This window comes from Denticeps clupeoides, chromosome 7 (genome assembly GCF_900700375.1).
Source record: "Denticeps clupeoides chromosome 7, fDenClu1.1, whole genome shotgun sequence".
In the NCBI taxonomy this organism is placed as follows: Eukaryota; Metazoa; Chordata; class Actinopteri; order Clupeiformes; family Denticipitidae; genus Denticeps; species Denticeps clupeoides.
The window spans coordinates 4,054,766-4,075,505 of NC_041713.1; the positions used below are offsets into that span (position 1 = coordinate 4,054,766).

The 20,740-nt window shown below is 45.1% G+C and overlaps 1 protein-coding gene across 22 annotated transcripts in view; it reads right to left on the reverse strand.

Moving 5' to 3' along the window:
* Window positions 1-1,124: 1,124 nt before the first annotated feature.
* Window positions 1,125-20,740, reverse strand: part of LOC114794942 (voltage-dependent P/Q-type calcium channel subunit alpha-1A-like) — a 77,204-nt gene continuing 57,588 nt past the window's right edge. For 7 of the 22 annotated variants that reach the window (XM_028987842.1, XM_028987844.1, XM_028987830.1 and 4 more), the window contains 10 exons: window positions 17,959-18,064; window positions 17,505-17,612; window positions 16,339-16,439; window positions 13,602-13,711; window positions 12,655-12,790; window positions 11,786-11,899; window positions 9,300-9,338; window positions 7,381-7,579; window positions 6,623-6,879; window positions 1,125-5,560 (listed from right to left, as the gene is read on the reverse strand). In XM_028987842.1, coding sequence (XP_028843675.1) covers window positions 4,865-5,560; window positions 6,623-6,879; window positions 7,381-7,579; window positions 9,300-9,338; window positions 11,786-11,899; window positions 12,655-12,790; window positions 13,602-13,711; window positions 16,339-16,439; window positions 17,505-17,612; window positions 17,959-18,064 — 1,866 coding nt within the window. In that variant the 3' untranslated portion in view covers window positions 1,125-4,864. Of the gene's footprint in view, window positions 5,561-6,622; window positions 6,880-7,380; window positions 7,580-9,299; window positions 9,339-11,785; window positions 11,900-12,654; window positions 12,791-13,601; window positions 13,712-16,338; window positions 16,443-17,504; window positions 17,613-17,958; window positions 18,065-20,740 lie in introns of all 22 variants that reach the window. The other 15 variants (XM_028987834.1, XM_028987828.1, XM_028987837.1 and 12 more) reach the window with 10 other exon arrangements.

The following is a 20,740-nucleotide window of genomic DNA, read 5'->3' on the forward strand; positions in this document are numbered from 1 at the left end:
CACCTTTGGTGAGCAGTGGGCAGTCACGACAGGCGCCCAGAGAGCAGTGTGTGGGCTTCTCTGAGCTACTCCGCTGTGTCTACGTCTCTTCTCTCCCCATCACGAAGCCATTCGCTACTATACACAATTAAACCTTAATTTTTTTTATTGTTTTACGGATTTCCATCAGCTCAACAACTTTGTTTAGCACATGAACGTAGTCACCACAATTTTGTATCTGAATTTTGTACCTTTTTACAAAATTGGCATTTTTGTTTTTTCCTTCAAACGCAAAGTCCATAAATCTGCTTATGTCACGTTTTTGTGAGCGCTATTCAGATAGACAGATACCTCATTCATCCCAGGGGGAAATTCACAGAAAAATCAGGACAAAGGAAGAGATTTGTAACATTCTTTGGCAAAATAGTTGACGTGCCAAGGTATTCTACCTCGACAACGACTTCCTTACTTCACATGAGCTGAAAGGCGTTGTGAGAACTACACACTTACATTTACAGCATTTATCAGACGCCCTTATCCAGAGTGACTTACAATCAGTAGTTACAGGGACAGTCCCCCCCCGGAGACACTCAGGGTTAAGTGTCTTGCTCAGGGACATGATGGTAGTAAGTGGGATTTGAACCTGGGTCTTCTGGTTCATAGGGGAGTGTGTTACCCACTAGGCTACGACCACCCTGCCGCTCTTATTACATCACAGGAGAGAGCGAGAGCGAGCGAGCGCTTACAATCGAATCTGGGGACGCACATTAGGCAACGGTCCCAGCGGAATCTTAAATTTCCTCACCCATTTACATTTATATTTAGAGCATTTACCAGACGCCCTTATCCAGAGCGACTTACAATTAGTAGTTACAGGGACAGTCCCCCCCTGGAGCAACTTAGGGTTAAGTGTCTTGCTCAGGGACACAATGGTAGTAAGTGGGATTTGAACCTGGGTCTTCTGGTTCATAGGCGAGTGTCTTACCCACTAGGCTACTACCACCCTACTCTACTATCTACTCTACTATCACGCTACTACACCCTACCACCCTACTCTCCCACTCACGCTCCCTATTCCAGGGACTTGCGCAGGAGCACAAGGCAAGGCCTCAGGACACAGGGCATGCACAGACCAACAAGCAGGGTTGACGTTTTGATTTTTATTCATATTCTTTAGGAAGAAGTATGCTTTACAAAATATAGAAATTGGTGAAAGAGTGAGAAAGCGAAAGAGAGAGGGAGAGAGATTCCACAGCCATGGTACAGGGATACATCATCGGATTCCTGGCAGCTCCCGGTCCAGGTACACAAAGCAGGAGATATTCTTTTTTCCCGTTTCGCACGATCCTGTCTACCGACTGGCGTAAAAGGTTCTTTAGTGTTGCGTTGTTTAAGGAGCTGACCAAGACCACTTCTTTGTTCTGCCCATTTTAAAACGCTTTTCTTTTACACACAGGTCAATGATTTCAAATGTACTTTTTTGTTCTATTTATAGATCTTTTTTTTTTTTTATCTTCCCCCCCACAGAAGATGATTGTTAGACTTACAATATGGCATGCACATAGCACATGCAGTTCCTAACACTGTTTTTCTTTATTTTTTATTTTTTCGTTTTGATATTGAAAAAAACTCTTTCTTGTTTGTTGCAGCTCCTTGCAGATGTAATTGTAAGGTTATTATTTTTTTTAGTTAATCAGTTTATGAACAATTACAGTTACAATACTTGATGTGTGCTGTTTGTGATGGTAACAGGGAAAATGTGAGCATCTTACCACAGTGGACAACATCTCACCTCAAAGAGTAATTTCCCACCCCCAAAACAAAAATTACCACAATAATAATAATAATAATAATAACAACAACAACAACAGGTGCATAAAATAAAGAAAAAAAAGGCAAAAACTTAATTTAGTAAAAATGAAAATGCATTACTACACAAACCTGCTCTGGGCCCCGACTGCGCTGAACTCCGATTCATTAAGCTGCAACCGAACTGTTCTGGTGCTGGGATGGGGAACGAGCAGGAGCCAGGACAGGCCCTGGCGCTGGAAGACTGATGCCGCGCTCGCGACGCCGTGCAGGAGACAGAAACTCACAACGTATCCAGTGAAGCATAGTAGTGAGGCACTCTGTTGGTACTGGAGATAGGGAGACTCGGTGGGCGGTAATCGGTGCTCGACTGTGCTGTAACTATACTCTCTCGGGCTTCGTAAGGCACTGGAAAACGGAGTTCTGTTTCCTCTCTTTCGATCCCATACCATTTCGCTTTTTTTTTTGTTTTGTTTTGTTTCGTTTCGTTTTTCTGCAATGGCCTATTTGAATGAACTGCTCTGCTGCATGCTACAGATACAAGCAACACACACACACACACACTTGCACAACCATGCCATTTTCTTCGGTCAAAATAAAACCACCCTTCGCTGCCGGACACCAAATGCTACAGCTATACCTTCGTAGTGTCAGTGTACAATTCTGCTACAAGTAATGGTTCTAGTGTGATAGTCCATCAGACACGTGCTCTCATTTGTAAAAGTTAATGTGCAAAAAAAAAAAAGTTTTTTTTTCTTTCTTTCTCCTCTTCACATTTGACCACGTCGTTTGAATAAGTGGAGAAGTACGGTGTTGAGGCATTTACCGACGTCGGTCGGACAATTACCGGAAAGGTAAACAGTGTTCATGATCACTGACTCGCAGACAAGCAAGAAAAGAAATACACAAATAAACAAATGAAATAAAGGTCGGTGGACACATGAGACGTTTGGCAGAAAAAGCCGGGTCGTTGTTTCTCCCATGCAAATTGATTGGCTGTGTTACATGTCCTGTGCAGTTTGTTTGGCTGTGTCACATGTCCTGAACACAGAGTTGTGCACCATCGGTGACAGACACCTACGTCCTACTCCCAGTGTACAGACTAGTCATGACAATAACAGTAATCATGATCAATAAAAGAGCCAGGCGGGCGGAGGAAGAGACATTAAAAGGTAGCTGTGGCACATAGCGCCATCTGGTGGATTGGAGGCTCAGTGGAGCTGTGCAGAAACCTTTGCTGAACTTGCCTGCTGAACTTGAAGTTCATTTCTAGAACAAATCATATGGAGAGGTCCTTTTTGTAAAAGTAAAAAATCTATAATAACAAAATAACATTGATTGTTGAGGCTTTGGATGGATTCCTCAGTATCTGTTTCACATCTGTAAGGCAACATGTGGCTGTATACTTCCCACAATGCATTAGTGCGCTGCAGAGCTCCACATCTCTTTCGCCATCCAAATGGCAGCCATAAGACAACAGCAGAAATGAAGGCAATACAAATCAATGACATTATTTTAGACAAGATATTATCATAATCTTACTTCATCATCATTACCACCATCACCACTTCATAGAACCATTAAGCACTATCAGTAAATCAGCTCTGAAGATGGAGAGGTCCTCTCTCTCTCTCTTTTCTTCTCATCCTTTCTCCTTCTCTCTCTCTCACCATCCATCTCCCCAAGCCTGGAAGACCGCATGAGACAATGCTAACGCTAACATCCAAAAAAAAAAAAAAAGAGTTCACACATTAGGTCCTTCCCAGTTTCTATCCCCTGTGTGTGCTTACATGTCTGCCAACACAATGAGTTCACAGAAAAAAGAAAAAAAAAAAGACATTCCAAAGAGGTGAACAAACGAGCGGGTCATTGTGCTATTTTGGGAAGCGAGAACCACTCGATCTTTTTGGTAATTGTGCTCATTTTGGCACAACGTCACCAGTGGCCTCTCCATCTGCAGCACCACTACGCGTCCGAAATCACACCAGCCACACACTGTGCGAGAGACAGAGATAAAGGGGGATGGAAACAGGAGAGAGACCTTCACAGACGAAAACAACAGGACCAAGGAATAAATCCCCCCTCAACCAGTCAGATTACTCTGTTAGTACTATTATTATTAATATTATTATTATCATTATTATTCATATTTTCATCATTAATCTTTTTCTTTTTGTTTAGATCATGCAGGAATTCCACAGGAGTTTACGCTAAGAGTTCAAACAAAGTTGAGCGGTGCAACAGAAGAATCAAGCTCCAATGTTTTGTAAGAAGTAGAGGAAGAAGCAGTAAGATAAGCAGGAGAAAACCTAGAGAAGAACGTCCTTTTTTTTTCTCCCGTTGACTTTTTTTTTCGTTCTTATTTCTTCTTTTTTTAAAGTTGGGGTTAGAAGCATGGGAATGGGTGGTGTTGACTCCACCCGTCGCCCCTGTTCCTTACCACGCCCACTTACCCGGGCACGACATTGGCCCGCAGTGAAATCATTAAACAGTAAACACAGATGATAGAACTCATCAATATTACCCAACATAACTGTTGGTTTTTGCAATAGATTGAGATCCTGTTCGTTCAGAAAAAGAAAAAGAAAATTAAAATGAAACAAAAGGTTTTCAGTCTGTGTTTTGAATCGCGTGTCTTTGTCTGGTTCCTCTTTCTTTAACGTTCTCCTTGTCCTTGAGGCTTTTTTTTTGTTGTTTATTCTTCTTCATTCCAGAGGAATAGCATGAGACAAAGACAAGTCCCGCCTGCATTTGTGCAGGGTGTGTGTGCGTGGGTCCAGTTTATTTTCATATTTTTGTCCTCACTGGGCTTCACATTTGACTTGAACGCTATAGGATTTTTCCTCATACACCCTGATCCCTGTATCAGCTACGCTCTATTTAAACCCCTCTGTTCTGTTTCCTACATTCTATACACAGCCCCCACCCGCTCGACTGCGCCGGACTGACCAAAAAAATATTTTCCCATAATGATTTGAAAATAACTATATTTTCCTGTATTTGTTCAGTTCTTCGGGGTCTGGCTGTCTGCATCATCCCACCCCTCCAGCCACCTCTGTCCCCAGGTCCCCAGAGGCTAGCACCAGTCGTCCTCGTCGGTTTCGCTGTAGGGTTCATGCAGCCCCTTGCCCCTGGGCCCTCGGGGGTGAGGAGGCTTGTGAGTCCCCGGGTGGGGGGGCAGCGCGCCGTGGTGGTGCGGGGATGGCGATGAGGAGCGGTATCCGTTGGGCAGGCGCCGGGGGACCGGCGGGGCCTGCTGGGGAGCGGGGGCTGCGTGGCGGGTAGTCCTGGGTGAGCGGGGGTGTGAGTGCGGGTGACTGTGGGGGTGTGGGTTGCCCTGTGTGGGACTCTGCTCGTAGGCTGGCGGTTCGTGCCGCTCTCGGTACTCGTAGTCCGGATCGTCGTCATAGAAACAGCCATCACCCTCGACGCCCTCTGGTGGAGGGGGCACCCAGCGGCCCTGGTGGCCGGAGCGCGGAGAGCTGTGGTGGGAAGAGGAGGATGTTGGAGCCGTAGGGGGCGGAGGGTGGTGGTGTGCCGGGGGAGGAGGCGGGGTTTCGGGGCCGGACGGGGAAAATCTGCGCATGGTTGGAGTGGGCAGCCGGCTTGGGGGGCCGCCTGGAGGGGTGCTGGTGGGCCTACGGACCACAGGCGAATAGGTGACGTGGGGCCGGGGTGTGGCGGGAGTCTGGGGTAGCTGCCGGCGCCCTCGGCGGGGGGTGCTGGTTCCGGAGGTCGAGGGGACTGGACTCCCACTCACTGAACTACTGCCCTACACGAAAAGTGAAACAAGGCAAATAAAAAAAAAGTACAACAAAATTAACAACAAAATGTGTGAAAGAGAGGACATACATACAGACAACAGCAAAAAGGACAACAGCATAATTATAACGGCACAGTCAAACAAAGCCACAAATTAAAATACATCCATCAAAAAAGCAAAGACACACGAACAATGGAAGAAAGGTCGACCAAACACCAGAAGCAACAATTCACAGAGAGGAGAATGACACAGAAAAAAAACAAGAACAGGAGAAAAAAAGAGAAGGTAAATGCATTTCTTGAAGTTTAAGATGTAAAAAGTTCAAGTGAAATTGGATGACAGAAGAAAAATATTGACTATAAACGGCAAGGGAACACTGTAACATTTGATACTGGCACTGGCATGCCGGTTCAAAATTTTTTTGAGCTTCTGCCATAAGAAAATTAAATATATTACTTTTCACTCATTTCCCAATCACTTTTTTAGACAACATTTCATTGTTTGGCATTGTGCATGGCAAGTTAACAGAATCTGTGATCCGGCTGCTATTGCTTGTGGTAAAACCAGGTGGAGTGATGTGAATCACAATGCATTGCCAGAACAGGTTTAATACAGTATATGTACCTTTCTGGACAGAATACTAGACATCACACCTATTTCAAGGCTGCATCATATATATTGCATATTTTGCCTGTAAAGCCAGTGAATGTAAGCCCACATGACTTTTTCACTCGTATTTTGAGAAAAAAACGGAATATATATTTTATATATTCAGCCCAATGCTGTTTTTATTAATAATATTCCGGAGTAGGTAAGACAACCCCAGTTTTTTAAGACTGACTGCTTCATATATTTGACTTTATATGTAATCATTAAGCAAATTTAAATAATTAATTTGTCACATTTAAATGAAGTAACCTGCATTTAATTTATGTTAATTTTAGGTGCAAGTGAGAGGTCAAAGGTCATTCACAGGATGTATATTCACACGACATTGTTGCAACATAGAGCAATTGCCAAATAGAACTCAAAATATGGCAAAGAACGTGTGTTTGTGTTTTTAAGGCCCACCTGTCGATGCGTCATGCACTCCCGCCCTTCACTGGGGGAGCGTGACCAGCGGCGGTCTCGCTCTCGGGGTTGCCGGTGGCCGTAGTCCCCCCGTTCAGGCCCATAGCGTTCCTTGTCCATGGAGCCGTGGTGGTGGTGGTGGTGGTGGTGCTTTCGGTCCTTGGGCCGGCCACGGTCCCTCTCACGATCCACCCTCTCTTTGTCCTTGGGTGGCAGGTCCCCGGACTGCGTTGTGGTGCTGAGGTCTGTGCCAAGCCCTGCCAGGTGGTACCCAATTAATGATGATAAATAGTAAAGGTGAAAACCTTCACTGGTGTCAGCATTCTATCCGATTACGATTATCAGTGCACCGGTTTTCGATGCGTCACGATGCATCCCATGAATTTTTCTACTTCACATGATGTTGTCAAATACGTCAGTGAGATGAGAGTTAAAGCCGTGTGGATGAGGCCGAACTCCCGGAGCGGCGCAGTACTCACATCAGGCAGCCATAGTCACTACCGGCACAAATTACACATTTCATGCCGCTGCCAGAAAATCAACAAGCAGTGTCATTATGATGTAATCAATTATGTTCTGCCATGCATCGATGCAGAATCATACACGTCTGCATCACGATGCATTGATCATGAGATTCATTTGAACAAATTAATAGAATATCACCAGTATAACAAAGCAGTTGCTTGTTAAATTTTATTATAATAACATTACAGTTTCCTTGGCCACATTATCTGTGTCGAATGTGAACGTGCTCTGACCTGTGTCCGCATCAGTGTAGCGGCTCAGTGACCGCTCGGAGGTGCGGTGGCTCCGGTTTCGGCGTCGGTGCCCGTGCCGCGTGCCCTCCTCAGGGATTGACCGCTCCAGGCCGTAGTCGTCTCCCCTGAAGCCCCGCCCCGAGCGGCTGTGGCCCAGTGAGGAGGCAGAGCGCTTCATTGGGCTGTTATCCGTTATAGTCTACAGAGACAGAGAGGGACAGAAAGACGAAATAGGCAAAAGTTTCATCAAGAATGCCCTGATGGACTCAATTCATAAAACATAAAAGCAACAGTCATCTACCTGCAGTCAAATAAGTGATAATGTGAATATGTGTGTGTGTGTGTGTGTGTGTGTGTGTGTGTGTGTGTGTGTGTGTGTGAAAAAATACACAAATATAGACAAACATGAACGACAGACAGGCACATAGATACCTCCCTTACTCACCTCATGCCCACCCACCCACCTACCCACCATCATACAGCCCCTCACTTCGCCTCTCATTAGCCATGCTACCTTACAGGGCGAGACTGTCCACAGTCCTCAGCACCCAAACACAAACACAGAAACAGCCACTGTGTGGGTGCTGAAGCAGGGACCGCTCACACTTGCACCCTTCCGAACACACATTTAGGAGAGAAATTAAGTCTGCAAACGCATTCACAGCACACAGACACAGCATGCAGACTGATGCAGACGTGAGGTGATGGAGAGACAGACGGACAGGTGGGTTGGAGCACATGGGGACAGCACGATAAGAAAGGTAGGACACGTAATGTCCAGTTCCAAGTCTTAGACGTATTGCAACTATAATTATATAGGAGAAATCATCGAGATCAAATACAAAAGACATCTAAGGTATACCACATTCATATAAACAGATAAATCATTAATATTATAAACACAGGAGAAATAATTATATATTAACATCTGTTAACATGGCCAAAAAGGAGGCCTATTTATGCTGCTAGCAAATTAAAAACCTCAGAGAATCTCATCAATCCGCTTCACATGTCAGGATTTCCAGCCATGGCAGCCATATTACAAATCTTGTTCAGACTGAGCATGTCTGTTATCTGCATTCTGACTTTACTTAGCAAACGACAACGTCAGATGGATCGCAGGTCTGAGCTGTGACATTGATTGGCTGAGAGGAATTTTGGGATCGACACACTGTCACTGGCGTCACCGGTTCACCGACCAATCAGAATTCTTGAATAAAGCTATAATCATGGATAAACACGGATACTCTATCTGTATGTTTGGTTAGATAGCGGCCGTGTTTGTGATGTGTGCTGAACAATTGGAATTACGAGCAAATAAAACGAAGGGGAATGCATGAAGATGGGAGGAGAAGGCCCTTCAGCTCAATGTTGGCAGATTGGTCAGATTTAATTTTTTCTTCAGATAAAATTGCTTAATTGAGAACAGGTGTTGAGGAGCCATATTCTTATGTTAATTAGTCATGACAGTTAAATAATAAAACCTCTTTTTTTATATATATATATATTTTTAATTGCTTAACTGAGAATAGGCATTGATGAGCTCAATTCATATGTTAATTAGTAAATAATTGTCAAATAGCTTTGTTAGTTTTGTGTGTGTTTTGGCACACTTTTAGGAAGTTTTAATGAAAACCGTAATTGCATGGAGGAGACCTGATCTACTTTTAGAATTTGCTAGAAGCATAAAAAGCCCCTTCGACATCAACCAAACTTCGATGCCGACACCAACAGCCCTGAGCTGATGCATTTAGATTAGTTCAGTGCAAAACAAGTTCGGTGACCTGGCCTTGTTGCCTGGTCGGTGTGGAAGGGACTAAAGCCAAATCAGGCTGCACACACATGAGCGAGAGAATGGGGAAGACGTGCAGAGATTTGGAGAGCGATATCCGGAGAGGGGGTGGGAGGAGGGTACATACACTAAGGTTATTCCCTCGCGGCCTTCCTTTCTTCCGGTGCTGCCACGCAGCGACAGACACACAGAGACAAGCGCGGCACGGCACAGAGAGCCACAACACAGCCACAGGCAGGATGGACAGGAGGTCGTGACCCCAAAACACAACGCGCAGGAACAGGAAGTGAGCAAAATCCGAAAAACAAGGGTGAGAGGAAGGTGGGGATAGAGCACAAAAAAAGGAGGCAAAAGAACGGAGGTGAGGGAGGGAGGGGTGGGGAGCAAAGAGAGAGAAAGAGAGAGAATTCTGGTTAGACACGGAAGCAGCAGTGACAGGGAGACACTCATCACAGCTGCACACAGACATTGAGGGAAGAGTGGTTAAAGACATGATAACACCTCGGACGTCACGGCACGGCACAGGCGGTACGCTGCGGTGCAACACACATACACAAGTGACTGGGAACACTAAAACACACACACACACACACACACACACACACACGTCATGTTAAAGAAAAGGAGAAGAAGCACACCTCATCCCCGCGACACACCCACCTCTCCTGGCACCAGTCACATCTCTTCATGAAAGCACTTGTTTCAACCTGGTGCCGCGGTTCATTCGCACAAGCCACTTATTCTGTATAGCCGGTTTTTATCTGTATTACAGGTTATGGCGGGGGTCCTAATAGAATGACCCCGGCCCTTCCGTTTCCAGCCTGGTTGAAACAAAGTGCCAACAGTAACAAGCCAGTAATGAAGGTAGACACGCTGACCAGCACAAAAGGGAGAAATATGTGAATACACAGATACAGATACGGACAGGAAGGTACAGAACACGCACACACACAAAAAGCTTTTTGGATTGCGTGTATGTACGCGTGTGTGTGTGTGTGTGTGTGTTTGTGTTTGTGACAGAGTGGCCACAACCATTACAGAATGGACTAATGGCTTAGTTTCTCCAAACCGCTTCTAGTGTACATCTGTCATTGAACATTATCCACATTGTTTTTACCCAATTTTCCCAACAGTAACTCTGAAATCGTTCAGGATAAAAAAAATAACATAAAATAATATAGTTTCAGAAAACAGCGATCTTTTATACGTCTACAGATGGAGAACAAATTTGTGTTGCAATAGGAGGACAGAGTCTATTTCTAAACACTCTAAATGTCATTGTTTCATGAAAAAAAGGGAATTCTGCAATAAATACTTTAGGCCAGGGGTCGGCAACCTTTGACACTCAAATAGACATTTGTACCCGGTTTGTCAAATAGACATTTGGAACCGGCTCAAAAAAAATATGTTTTATGTTGGGGTTTACTCACCCCAAGATTTTGGTGGGGGCGGAGATCACGGGCATATGTGCATATACGGCATTTGTGATGCATATTTTGAGCAACCAAAAATGAAACACGTCGCATTTTAATTTTACCTGATCTACAATAAACCACAATAAAAAAATAAAACAACGGCTAAAAATTAAATATGCTTAAATTATTATTTTTTTTTTCCTCAGGGAGCCGCAATGCAAGGATGAAAAAGCCGCACGTGGCTCTGACGGCGCGGGTTGCAGACCCCTGCTCTAGGCAAATCAACATTTGATCAGTGCTTGATATAGGGTTTTAAAAATTGCTTGCAGCTTCTAGAAACGCTGGTGTGGTTTTGTTTTCACTGGTTTGTATTTTGCATTGTACTGCATGGATTTCGTGAATTCACTCAGATGTTGTGAAGTGCATCTGTATTGCAAAAGCTACTATAGTCCAGGTAAAGGAAATTCAGAGGTCTATTTCTAGATGTTTTGGATTTATTGGCCAGACAGTTAAATCATGGCTGGATGGGCCACCATCTTGTGTTATTACATCTGTTATTAAATTAGACAGTCCGATAGCTAGTTATTTGGCAGAAAATCTCAGTGTCCTTATTTAAAAGCAGAAGCGCACTGACTTTGTCTGCGATCAGACTGTACTCAGTGTTGAAAATAATGTTGCAGACTGAGAGGAATAATTTTTCAGCTCTTAGGTATAATTGATACTTGTGACAGGGGTGACACGCCACCGACGTTTCAGGGCACAATTTCATGAGGACTTTTTGGGGTGCTCAGGCTCTGTGTTCCTGATTCCCTGTGAACCTGTTAATATGTGTACAACGGGATCCTCGTAGTGTCTTGTCCGCGTCTGGTCATTGATTTTTTTTACCATGTTCTGTGTGAACATGTTTTTGTGCCGAGCAAATGTACAGTATATACGAGTACATTAATGTTTCCGTTTTATTGTATGCATCATTCTAACTCCATTAAAGTGCAGCAAACATCTCATTAAACCTAATTTTTGGCCTCATTAAGGAATTGATCAGGCATTGAGGTGGCTTGGTTGTTTCTTTCTCAGACAGAGAGGTGGCAGTGTTGAGTGTGGTGAACTGACGAGGCAAGCACGGGGAAAGAGGGGTACAGAGGAGGATGGGTCTGGACGACAGGGGGAGGACAGTGAGTGAAAGGATGAAGGTGCTCACTTGGTTTTCTGCTGGGAGACGAGGCATGGAAGCAGCCCTCCCGTGCCCTTGCATTGGCAGAAAGTGCTCACTGTCCGAGTACCCGTCCCGCCCCATCTCTCTCATCTCTACCGTCTGTGGAAAACAGAGGGAGAGGAGGCGTGACTGCCCGCAGCCAACACGTCTGGGAGCGAGCAGGGGAAAGAGGCACATGGCACTTGGGCAGGCAGGGGCCGCAAAGACCAAGGGAGAACTGGCGGCATAGCGGTGGAGGCTTCCGCCGCTCGGTTTTTACCTCTTCTTAACGAGAGGACCCTCATTAAGAACGAGGGTGCGGTGACGTTGCGTTTAGTCAAGTCTGGAAAGTTAAACACACTCAGCACATACGCAAGAAATTTATGCTCCGTTCTATTCCTTGGGTTGGAGAGACGGACATCCTGAGAGAGAGAAAGGGAGGACTGGCTCTCTTGTGTTGAACCCTACCGCCCCAGAGAGTAGAGCAAAAAAATGGCAAAATGAGAGAATATGGAAGAAAATGAGACTCAAAAGGAACGAAACCAAGATTAGCAGTACTCAGTTGAGACCATGGAGACGAGTCATGGTCTACAGAGCCCACGGTATGAGAGCTGAGGTGGGTTTGTGGGGTGTAGGGGGGCGCATCTGTACTGCTGGCTGCCTATGGGATGAGAATGGAGAGAGAGGGCGAGGCAGGCGTGTGCGCCTGGCCTCCAGGCTGGGTAGCAGCCACTCCAGCAGACACTGACCACAATAAGACAGTGTCGAGTTCAGAAAGAAACAGCTTTTGAGGTTCGAGGGGGTCATGAAATTCCCTTGAAACTAAAGTGTTCGCTCAAACCAGCACAGCTTGTCAGTGACACGGTTAGAGATACCTGTGAGTCTTGCCGGTTGTCTCCTCCGTGGTCTGGAAGTTGCCCTTCGGGACTCCAGCTGCCCGCCTTCTGGGACATCTCCTGGGCCCGAGCAGTCACCCAAGACTGGCTTTCTGTCATCCCCCCTTGCACTAGCCTGAGAGAAAGAGAGATTTGCACTTTCCCCAAAAAGAGCCTGTCCCGAGGTTATCCCTCCCACTGGGCCCACCTAGGACAATGCAGGTCTTCAAAAACATTTCCACCATTCCTATCCTGGCTGTATGGATAAGACTTTACTGGGACCACAGGCTTGCTCTAGAAAACCAGTTTACGAAGGTTCTTACATATCTTTACAAAAAAAATATCCATGCCTTCTCAAATGTCTCAAAAAAGAAAACCACAAAAAGTCAAATTTACCAGAAAATTGATTAAACAAATCATATGGGTTCGCGCAGCCTGAGCCCGAGTAAAATGGGACCCATCAGGTTCGGGTCTCAGATCATCAGCTGTAATTGACACGACTTTCAAAAAGAGGCGCGCGGCTGCGGAGGTGCTGGAATACGGAACCAACGCACATAGACCTGCGCTAGTTTTAAACGTTGTATTTGTAAATGTTTAAAAAACGTTTCTAGCACAGTCCTATGGGAACTAATGTACTTCGTTATACATTCATGTGTCAGTCAGTTTTTTCCATGACTTTACATGTTGTTGTTTTTTTCACATCTTTTTCAACTTTTCAAATTCCATGACTTTTCCAGGTTTTTAATGACTGTAGGAACCCTGAGTTTAACATAGCTGCCAAATTTGTGATGACATGCAAATACATACACTACATACAAATGCAATCAGAAACGTTAACCAAGACGGCCAACATTGGCCACCCCACTTGCTGCAAAAAGACATCAGGCAGAAAGAGAGAAAGAGTGTGTCGAGAAAGAGAGAGATAGGAAGATGGGGGAAGCACTTACAGGTTGTTGACCGAGTCCAGCTGGGGTTCAGGGAGGGCATTGTCTCCCGGCCCACCATCCTGAGCCGGGGAGGGGGGCTCCAGGCGCTGAAACATTAATGGCGTTCGATTCTGTGTGAGATACAACATGGCCTACAGCTGGTATCAGGCATACTAATGGGAAGATGAAGGGGAGACAAACTATCCAGAATGCAAATGGATAGCGCTCCAGCGGCAAACGGAAGACAGCCGAGGTCGGCCAGGAGGCATTCTGGGAGATGAAGTCGTATGGATTATTTTGTTGCTCTTGTTGCTTGGGGTCCACTGGGATATGCTGTACAGACGGCGCAGATAGCATCATGCCAAACAAATTCATTTACTTTTCGTGACCACTAGTAAATGAACAGTAGTAACCAGTTGAGTGCTTCACTCAGGCCAGAGTCCAAAATGAAAGTGACAGTCAAATACAAAATATCAAACACATACTAAACTGACAGTCCCATTCATCTTAATGAAGCTCGTTTCCTGTATGAATTTGTTTATTTACACATTTGATCATCTGTAAATTTGAGGGAAAATAAGATATCACCCAACCTGAGCAGGATTTGAGCAGCTTAGCAATCAAATGGTTACACAAGGGAAAAATTAAAATCATTTTCACGTCAATAGAAAGGCAAAAAAAAAATCATCCATTTGAAAGGTCACTTAAATAATGGATGTGGTTGAACCTCATGCTTGGACGTTAAAATTATATGGTCAAAAGAGTGATTAAACTAAGAGAAAAAGGAAAGGACACAAGAGTGGAACAAGAAGAAGCGTGGGTCTGTAAAATACTTGTGTATAGTGGTGCAACTCACTTTCATTTTAATTACTACTAAATTAAGATTTTAAAAAGCTAGTACTAGGTCCACTCCTCCCTGGTCGCCTGTGCAGGGGAAGGAAGGGTGCAGCTAGTGAAGTGAAAGTGAAACGATTGTCGTTGTGAAACACTGCACCAGCACACCCTTGGTGAGCAGTGGGCAGCCATGAAAGAGCAGCGTGTGGGAACGGGACCTTGATCAAGGGGACCTCAGTGGTCCCTTGGCAGTTCAGGATTTGAACCGACAACCTTACGATTACGGGTCCGTTTCCTTACCTGCTAGACTAATCACTGTGTAGACACCGTTCTCTAAATATGATTATTCTCTTAGGGCCACATCAAGTCTGACTTAATAAAAGCTTTTTTTTACACATTTGTTTTAAGGAGTAAATGTTCATTCTAATCTCTGCTTTAATGTCCTTGTGCCACCTACTCTTCATTTATTACTGAATGTAGCACTGGAGACAGAAAACGAGTTCCCACAAACTTGCTCAAGACCTCAACCCAAAGATCCCATCCTATCACAAATTCCTTCTCTAAACCTAATTTTAGATCACAGTTGATAGAAATGGAATGTTACGGTAAATGTGACTGCAATGGATCCAGGAGGACGAGCAAGCTGGTGATGCCAGGTTTGCAGAGAGGAGTTTTTCAGTAATATAGAGTAATAAACTGAGATGTTTCCGAAGCCCAACCCACCACACCCATTATCCAGAGTGATAAAAAAGGGAAAACTCACAGTACCTCAATGAAGATTTCTAACCTTAGAAATCTTCTTCCTTTTCCAGTCAACAATTTGTACACACAATTATGCTACACCAAGTAGGCATTCAGTTAGCAAACAGATTCAACGTTTTACTCTAATTTCCTACAGGACATAGGAACAGAACATGGAGGGACATAGTCCAGAGCACACTCAACAAGGCTTGTACATTAACCAAGGAAGGTATGGAGGCAGCATATTCGCAGTTTCAAAGTGAGCTGTGACAAATAGCAGTAACCTGAAGCCCAAGCGAGGGTTTTCACCAAGATTCAGAGCCGTGTATGATGATGGTGAAATAATATGTATAATCTCATAATTGATGCATCGAGATGCAGACATGGATGATTATGCAGAACATAATCAATTATATTATAATGACGTCGCTTGGTTATTTTCTGGCGGCGGTATAAAAATTCTATGTAATGACTGTGGCGGCGTGATCTGAGCACAGCAGCGCTTATGGTAGGAGTTCGGCCTCATTCACATTGGAAATTAACGCCCTCTGAACGGCATACGCGTTACTGTAGCTGCGTTCGAGTGGCATTTCACTATTTGTTCGCTCAACGCTGTTTAACGTTCGTCGGGATGACCAAAGATGACCAAATGCTGTTGCTTGACGCTTTTGATGGGACTGTTTTTCCAATGAGCAGAAAAACGGTCGATGTTCAGTCTGCGCTCACCTGGCGCCACAATGTCTGGTCCATCGATGCATCACGATGTATCCCATTAATATTTCTACATTACGTTTTCTTCTAAACGTCAGTTCAATGAGAGTTAAGGCCTCGTTCACACGGATGTCTGAACCAGGCGTTTTTAGTAATGCCTTTTTGGCATAACTATGCATCGATAATCGAGGCATTGACAGCCGTATCAACCAGCGAAGGTTCACGCCTCTAATGTATACCATGGATGTTTGCCTACAGCCATTACTTGCCAATGTAAGGTTTATCCCATGTAGAGGCACTAAACTAAAAATGAATGCAGAAACAACACCACATTTACAGCGACGCTAGGTGCTGAGTTGGGCTGTAGGGTGTCGGGATTTGTCACAGATCTGGCAGCAAGGTAGAGGAGAGATGCGGATGTGAAGTCGGGCCACGTTTTTGCATGGCGAGTGCGTTCTCCCTACGGCGGTACCTGCTCCTCTCTGAGGGCCTGCGTCCGCTTGGCTTTGCTCTGCCGGTAGTACTCCATTATCATCATGGCGGCGTAGATCTTTCCCACCGTCAGGTCTGTCGCTGCTGAGAAAATGACAAGTTACCCTGCACGATTAGACGAGGTGATATGGACCCTGAGCGAGGGGAATGGGAGTTGGGGGCATGCACACAAAAATCACAAGAACCACAAGAACCACAAACACGTCAACAACAAAAACACAGAGCCAATAGTCTTTTCACAAACAGACTCTGCTGGCCATGTTGCTCTTGCTTTATTTTTCAGATAATCTTCGGAAAATAGTCTATCATTTAAGAGGACAACAGAGCCTAATGGCCATTTAAAGCATTTCAACCCCATATTCGTTGATATACACAATCAAAAAAACACTTGTAACATGCCCCTTTAACATTGCTTGTCTTGTGTCCTTTATTAACCAGGGGATAGTGTTGTTAGTATTTCATGAGCATGGCATAATAACAGGGTAACACAAACATTTCACGTTACTCGATCATTTTATACAATCATTTGCTCTCTGCATACAGAAACGTTACTTTGTGACTTTTACTCTTTTCTGGAGCTTACAAAATCCCTGGAGTGAAAAGACTTCTATAGAGTGTTATTCTATAGCAAGGCACCCCCTGATGTTAGGCACAGAGAGCTGAAGAGGCCCAGACGAGGCCGGCAGGAGAGCAACCTTTGACCTGCAAGGCCAAGGACGCTGGGCGATCTTGAGGCACAACCGTCTTGATGTCTAACCTGGGAAGGTCCAGTTGACTGAAAAACAGCCTAGATGTTTAAACAGCACAAGAGTTTGGGGGCATTCTGGGCCAGTAACATAGCAGGGCTGGACATCGCCATCAGGATACCGCTGAGTTCGCCTTGAGAGGTTCAGTTAAGTAAAACTATACATATACTAAAAACACAACTCGAGCCACTCGAGGGCTTTGTCAGTACCAGGCAGGGGTTGGCACCTTAAACACTGCCTATCTACTGCAAGTGGGTGAAGGGCTCCTTGATACATGTTTGAAGGGCAGGCTGTGCCTGGTTGATCAGAGGGTGCGGAGCAGTGAGTGGGGCTGGCTGAGAGAAGCTGTCCTCTGATGATGGTTTTTGTGGACGGACAAACAAACCTGTGCGCAACTTACCCTTGTGTGGGGTGACCAGCAGGTCCAGTGTCTTCTGGGAGAGATTGGGCCAAATAGCCATCATCTCCTTCCGCAGCTCAGCATCCATCTGGTGTTTGTCTATACCTCCTATGGCGCCACGTGTACACGCCACATACACACAAGTATAACCAAACAACCAAAACCCATGCAAAGACAAATGCATCCATTCACATGTCCACGTACGTGGACACAACAGTGTTGAGAGTTACAGTGCCAGGAAGGTATAGAAATAGACAAACAGTTGTGCAATCACACACACACACAAACACAAAGAAAAAAGAAATAGGTTCATTAACTGGTAGTGGAGAGCTGCTACTCACCCACCAAATGCATGGAGTACCATTTGGGTGAACAACCTGCTAATGAACTCTGCACAATATATATAAATATGAATGAATTGGCATTTAGAAGACAGGATGTGAATGTCCCCTACCCTTGGCAATCTTGATGTCCAGTGCCGTGCGGATTAAGGCCATTAAGGTGGAGTTAAAATGAACAGAGTTGTCATCAGCCACCGGCAAGTCCATCCTCAACAGTCTCTGTAGAAAGTTAATCGGTTTGGGTAAGACGCAGTTCTGTCTCCTGATGTGGGCATGTGTTTGTGGGAGGTCTGTGAACTTCCAGGAAACAGCCGCATTGACTAAATGATGCAGGGTCAGGATGGATGGAGCTCTGCGACCTTCATCCACATCATTCTGGTACAGGTTCTCTGCCCCATTACACATGTACCCTCTTGGCTTTTGGCTAAAGCCGGAAATAGACTTCCTATGATTTTTGAATTGCTTGAGAGGGAGATTAGCTCAGTGGGTCCTCATATACTGAGTAGAATCACGTTTCTACAAGTCACCAGAGCTCTCGATCCGACAGCTGTATCTGAAGGAGGTTCACAGGGTCCAACGCAGACCAGCAGATGATGTGACGACACAAAAACATCAAGCTCTAATCAGTTTGAGCCAACGTTTCTGTGCATATTTCATCCCTTGCCAGTCTGTCAGACGGATGTGATAAGTGCATAAGGCTGAGTGTCTCCTTAGCCCCGACCTAACGGATGTGTGCTATGACCGTTGTCAGCGGCATCTTCCCGGGCCATGCAGCAAACCATGCTCGCCTTCAACATTCACAGAACTCCCATAAGGCAGCACCCCCCACCCACGCCCATGCATGCAGCATGCAGTGCAGTCACAAAGGCCTCACGAGACAAGCAGCTGTGCAGCCATACACAGAAAGCATTGTCTGTTGTATTTTTCAGCTTAATGCTGTTAGGTAGGCTAATGGTTTGTTACACGCTGTCAGTCACAGACAGAGTTAAAATCAGGGCTGAGTTCCAGATTTTCTGGCCTCTCTATGCAGGGATGGGTACAGGCTACTATGGGGTTAGGTGAAAGCAGCATTCTCTGTTAATAGAGTTTTTTTTATCAATAAAACAAATAATAATTGACCATGTCTTGGAGGGTTAAATGGTGGACAAGCTGTGGACCTACATTATGCTGGAAGGCTATGAAATGGTCTAAGAGACAGAGAGAGTCAGGGTAGAAGAGCATCAGAAAAGAGCTTCAGTTTGAAAAAGTTGTGTTTTGGGGGCCGACTGGCTTCAGACGGGGCGACCAGAGAATTGACCAGGTAAGAAGGGCTGGAAAGGGAGGTGACAAACAGAAACATGAAAGTGGACACCAGTAGAAGGAGAACCACAGAGAAAAGTGAAAAGCAATGGAAAAGAGAAGATCTACCACCCCATGATGTTGAGTCGGTTGAGCAATGTCTTGAAAGGCTCACTGTGTCCATGGTTGGCTAACGTACTGTTAAGTTATCACTACACAAACAGAACTTAATTGGCAACACTCGGAAATGGGATACCTAGCAAGCGTACACCTGGACAAACAAGTGCCACTGGGTTTACATCTGTAAGGTTCAGTTAAGGAAATTATGAAAGTGGGTGTTGTCAAGCTCTGATCATTGAAAACTCGTGAACTGGGCTGGTTGGGCTCGTTGCTGATTTACAGTCAAGTTGGTGGTTAGACTAAGGAACATTATTTATGTAAACGAAGGGATAAAATAGAGATTACAGTGAAGCCACAACTATTTAAGCAACTTCTTTTCAATTTATTTACTTATTTTGTTTAGGAAGGGTTCAGATGCATCCGGTGCATCTTATTAAAAACGTTAGGAATCAGGTTTGGCAGAAGAAAAGTGAAAATACTGCGTGCAAGAGACTTGGAAAATGGGTATGGTGAGAGGATGAAAATTAGGAAAAGTAATTGTATCATGTGGGAAACACATGTTCTCAGAGGAAGTTCTCTGTAGGGTTCATAGGGTTCTGTTGGCTTGGGGGCCCAACCAGGTAGAAATAGGGAGGTATTTGGGTTTGAATCAAGACAAGGGACCTGCACTCTGCATCACTACTCCAAACACAGTCCACTGAAGCTAGCTGAGGTGGTGAGAAGAGCCAGCAGCAAAAAGGTCTGAAAGGATCCTGGCCAAGAATCGCAACACCACCATGGCTTTGCCCAGCCATTCAGACACTAGGCCTGGGACTGGGTTGGATTTGTGATGGATACAGGAGGGTGAGGGTGAAAGGCTCCTAGATCAACACGAACGTTCGGTCTGACAGAGAATCCATTTTTTGTAAGGGATCAGTCTGGGGTGGGTCTGAGTGTAGGAAAGAGACCACAGGGCAGAGAGGTGAGAATGACAGTACCCAAGAGTTTTTTTGGGGATGGGTAGAGTTGTTAAGGGTGGAGATCGGGGTCTAGCATGCAGGAGGGGCTGGAAACAGATTTCTAACTGCATTGACAGAAGAAAAAACAAAGGACAGGAGCTGAAAGTATGGTCTCCAGAACAATCTTTGGCCAAGAGATTGGAGTACGCTAACCAGTGGACTAAAGAGTATGCTGCCCTCTCTCTTGAACTACACTTATCCTGCTGGGTGTGCGCTCCCTCCTGGTCCCTATTCCTGTCTCCAATAAGACGCTGGTGTTCATGTGTGTGTCTGGTGTAGTGCCATCCACAGGATGGAGCGACTCAGAGGACAGAAGTCCTGCGGCCCTTCCCAGCCCTGCTGCACTCGCACTAGTGTGTGCCAGCTGGAGTGTGTGAGCTGTGTGGTGTTCTTCCAGGGTCAAAATTCACATTTTTCTGTGGCTGGAAGTATACATTAAAGCGCTCGCTTTAATGCATGTTCTTTGTCGGCAGAGGACATCAAAACCAGTAGTGAGTTT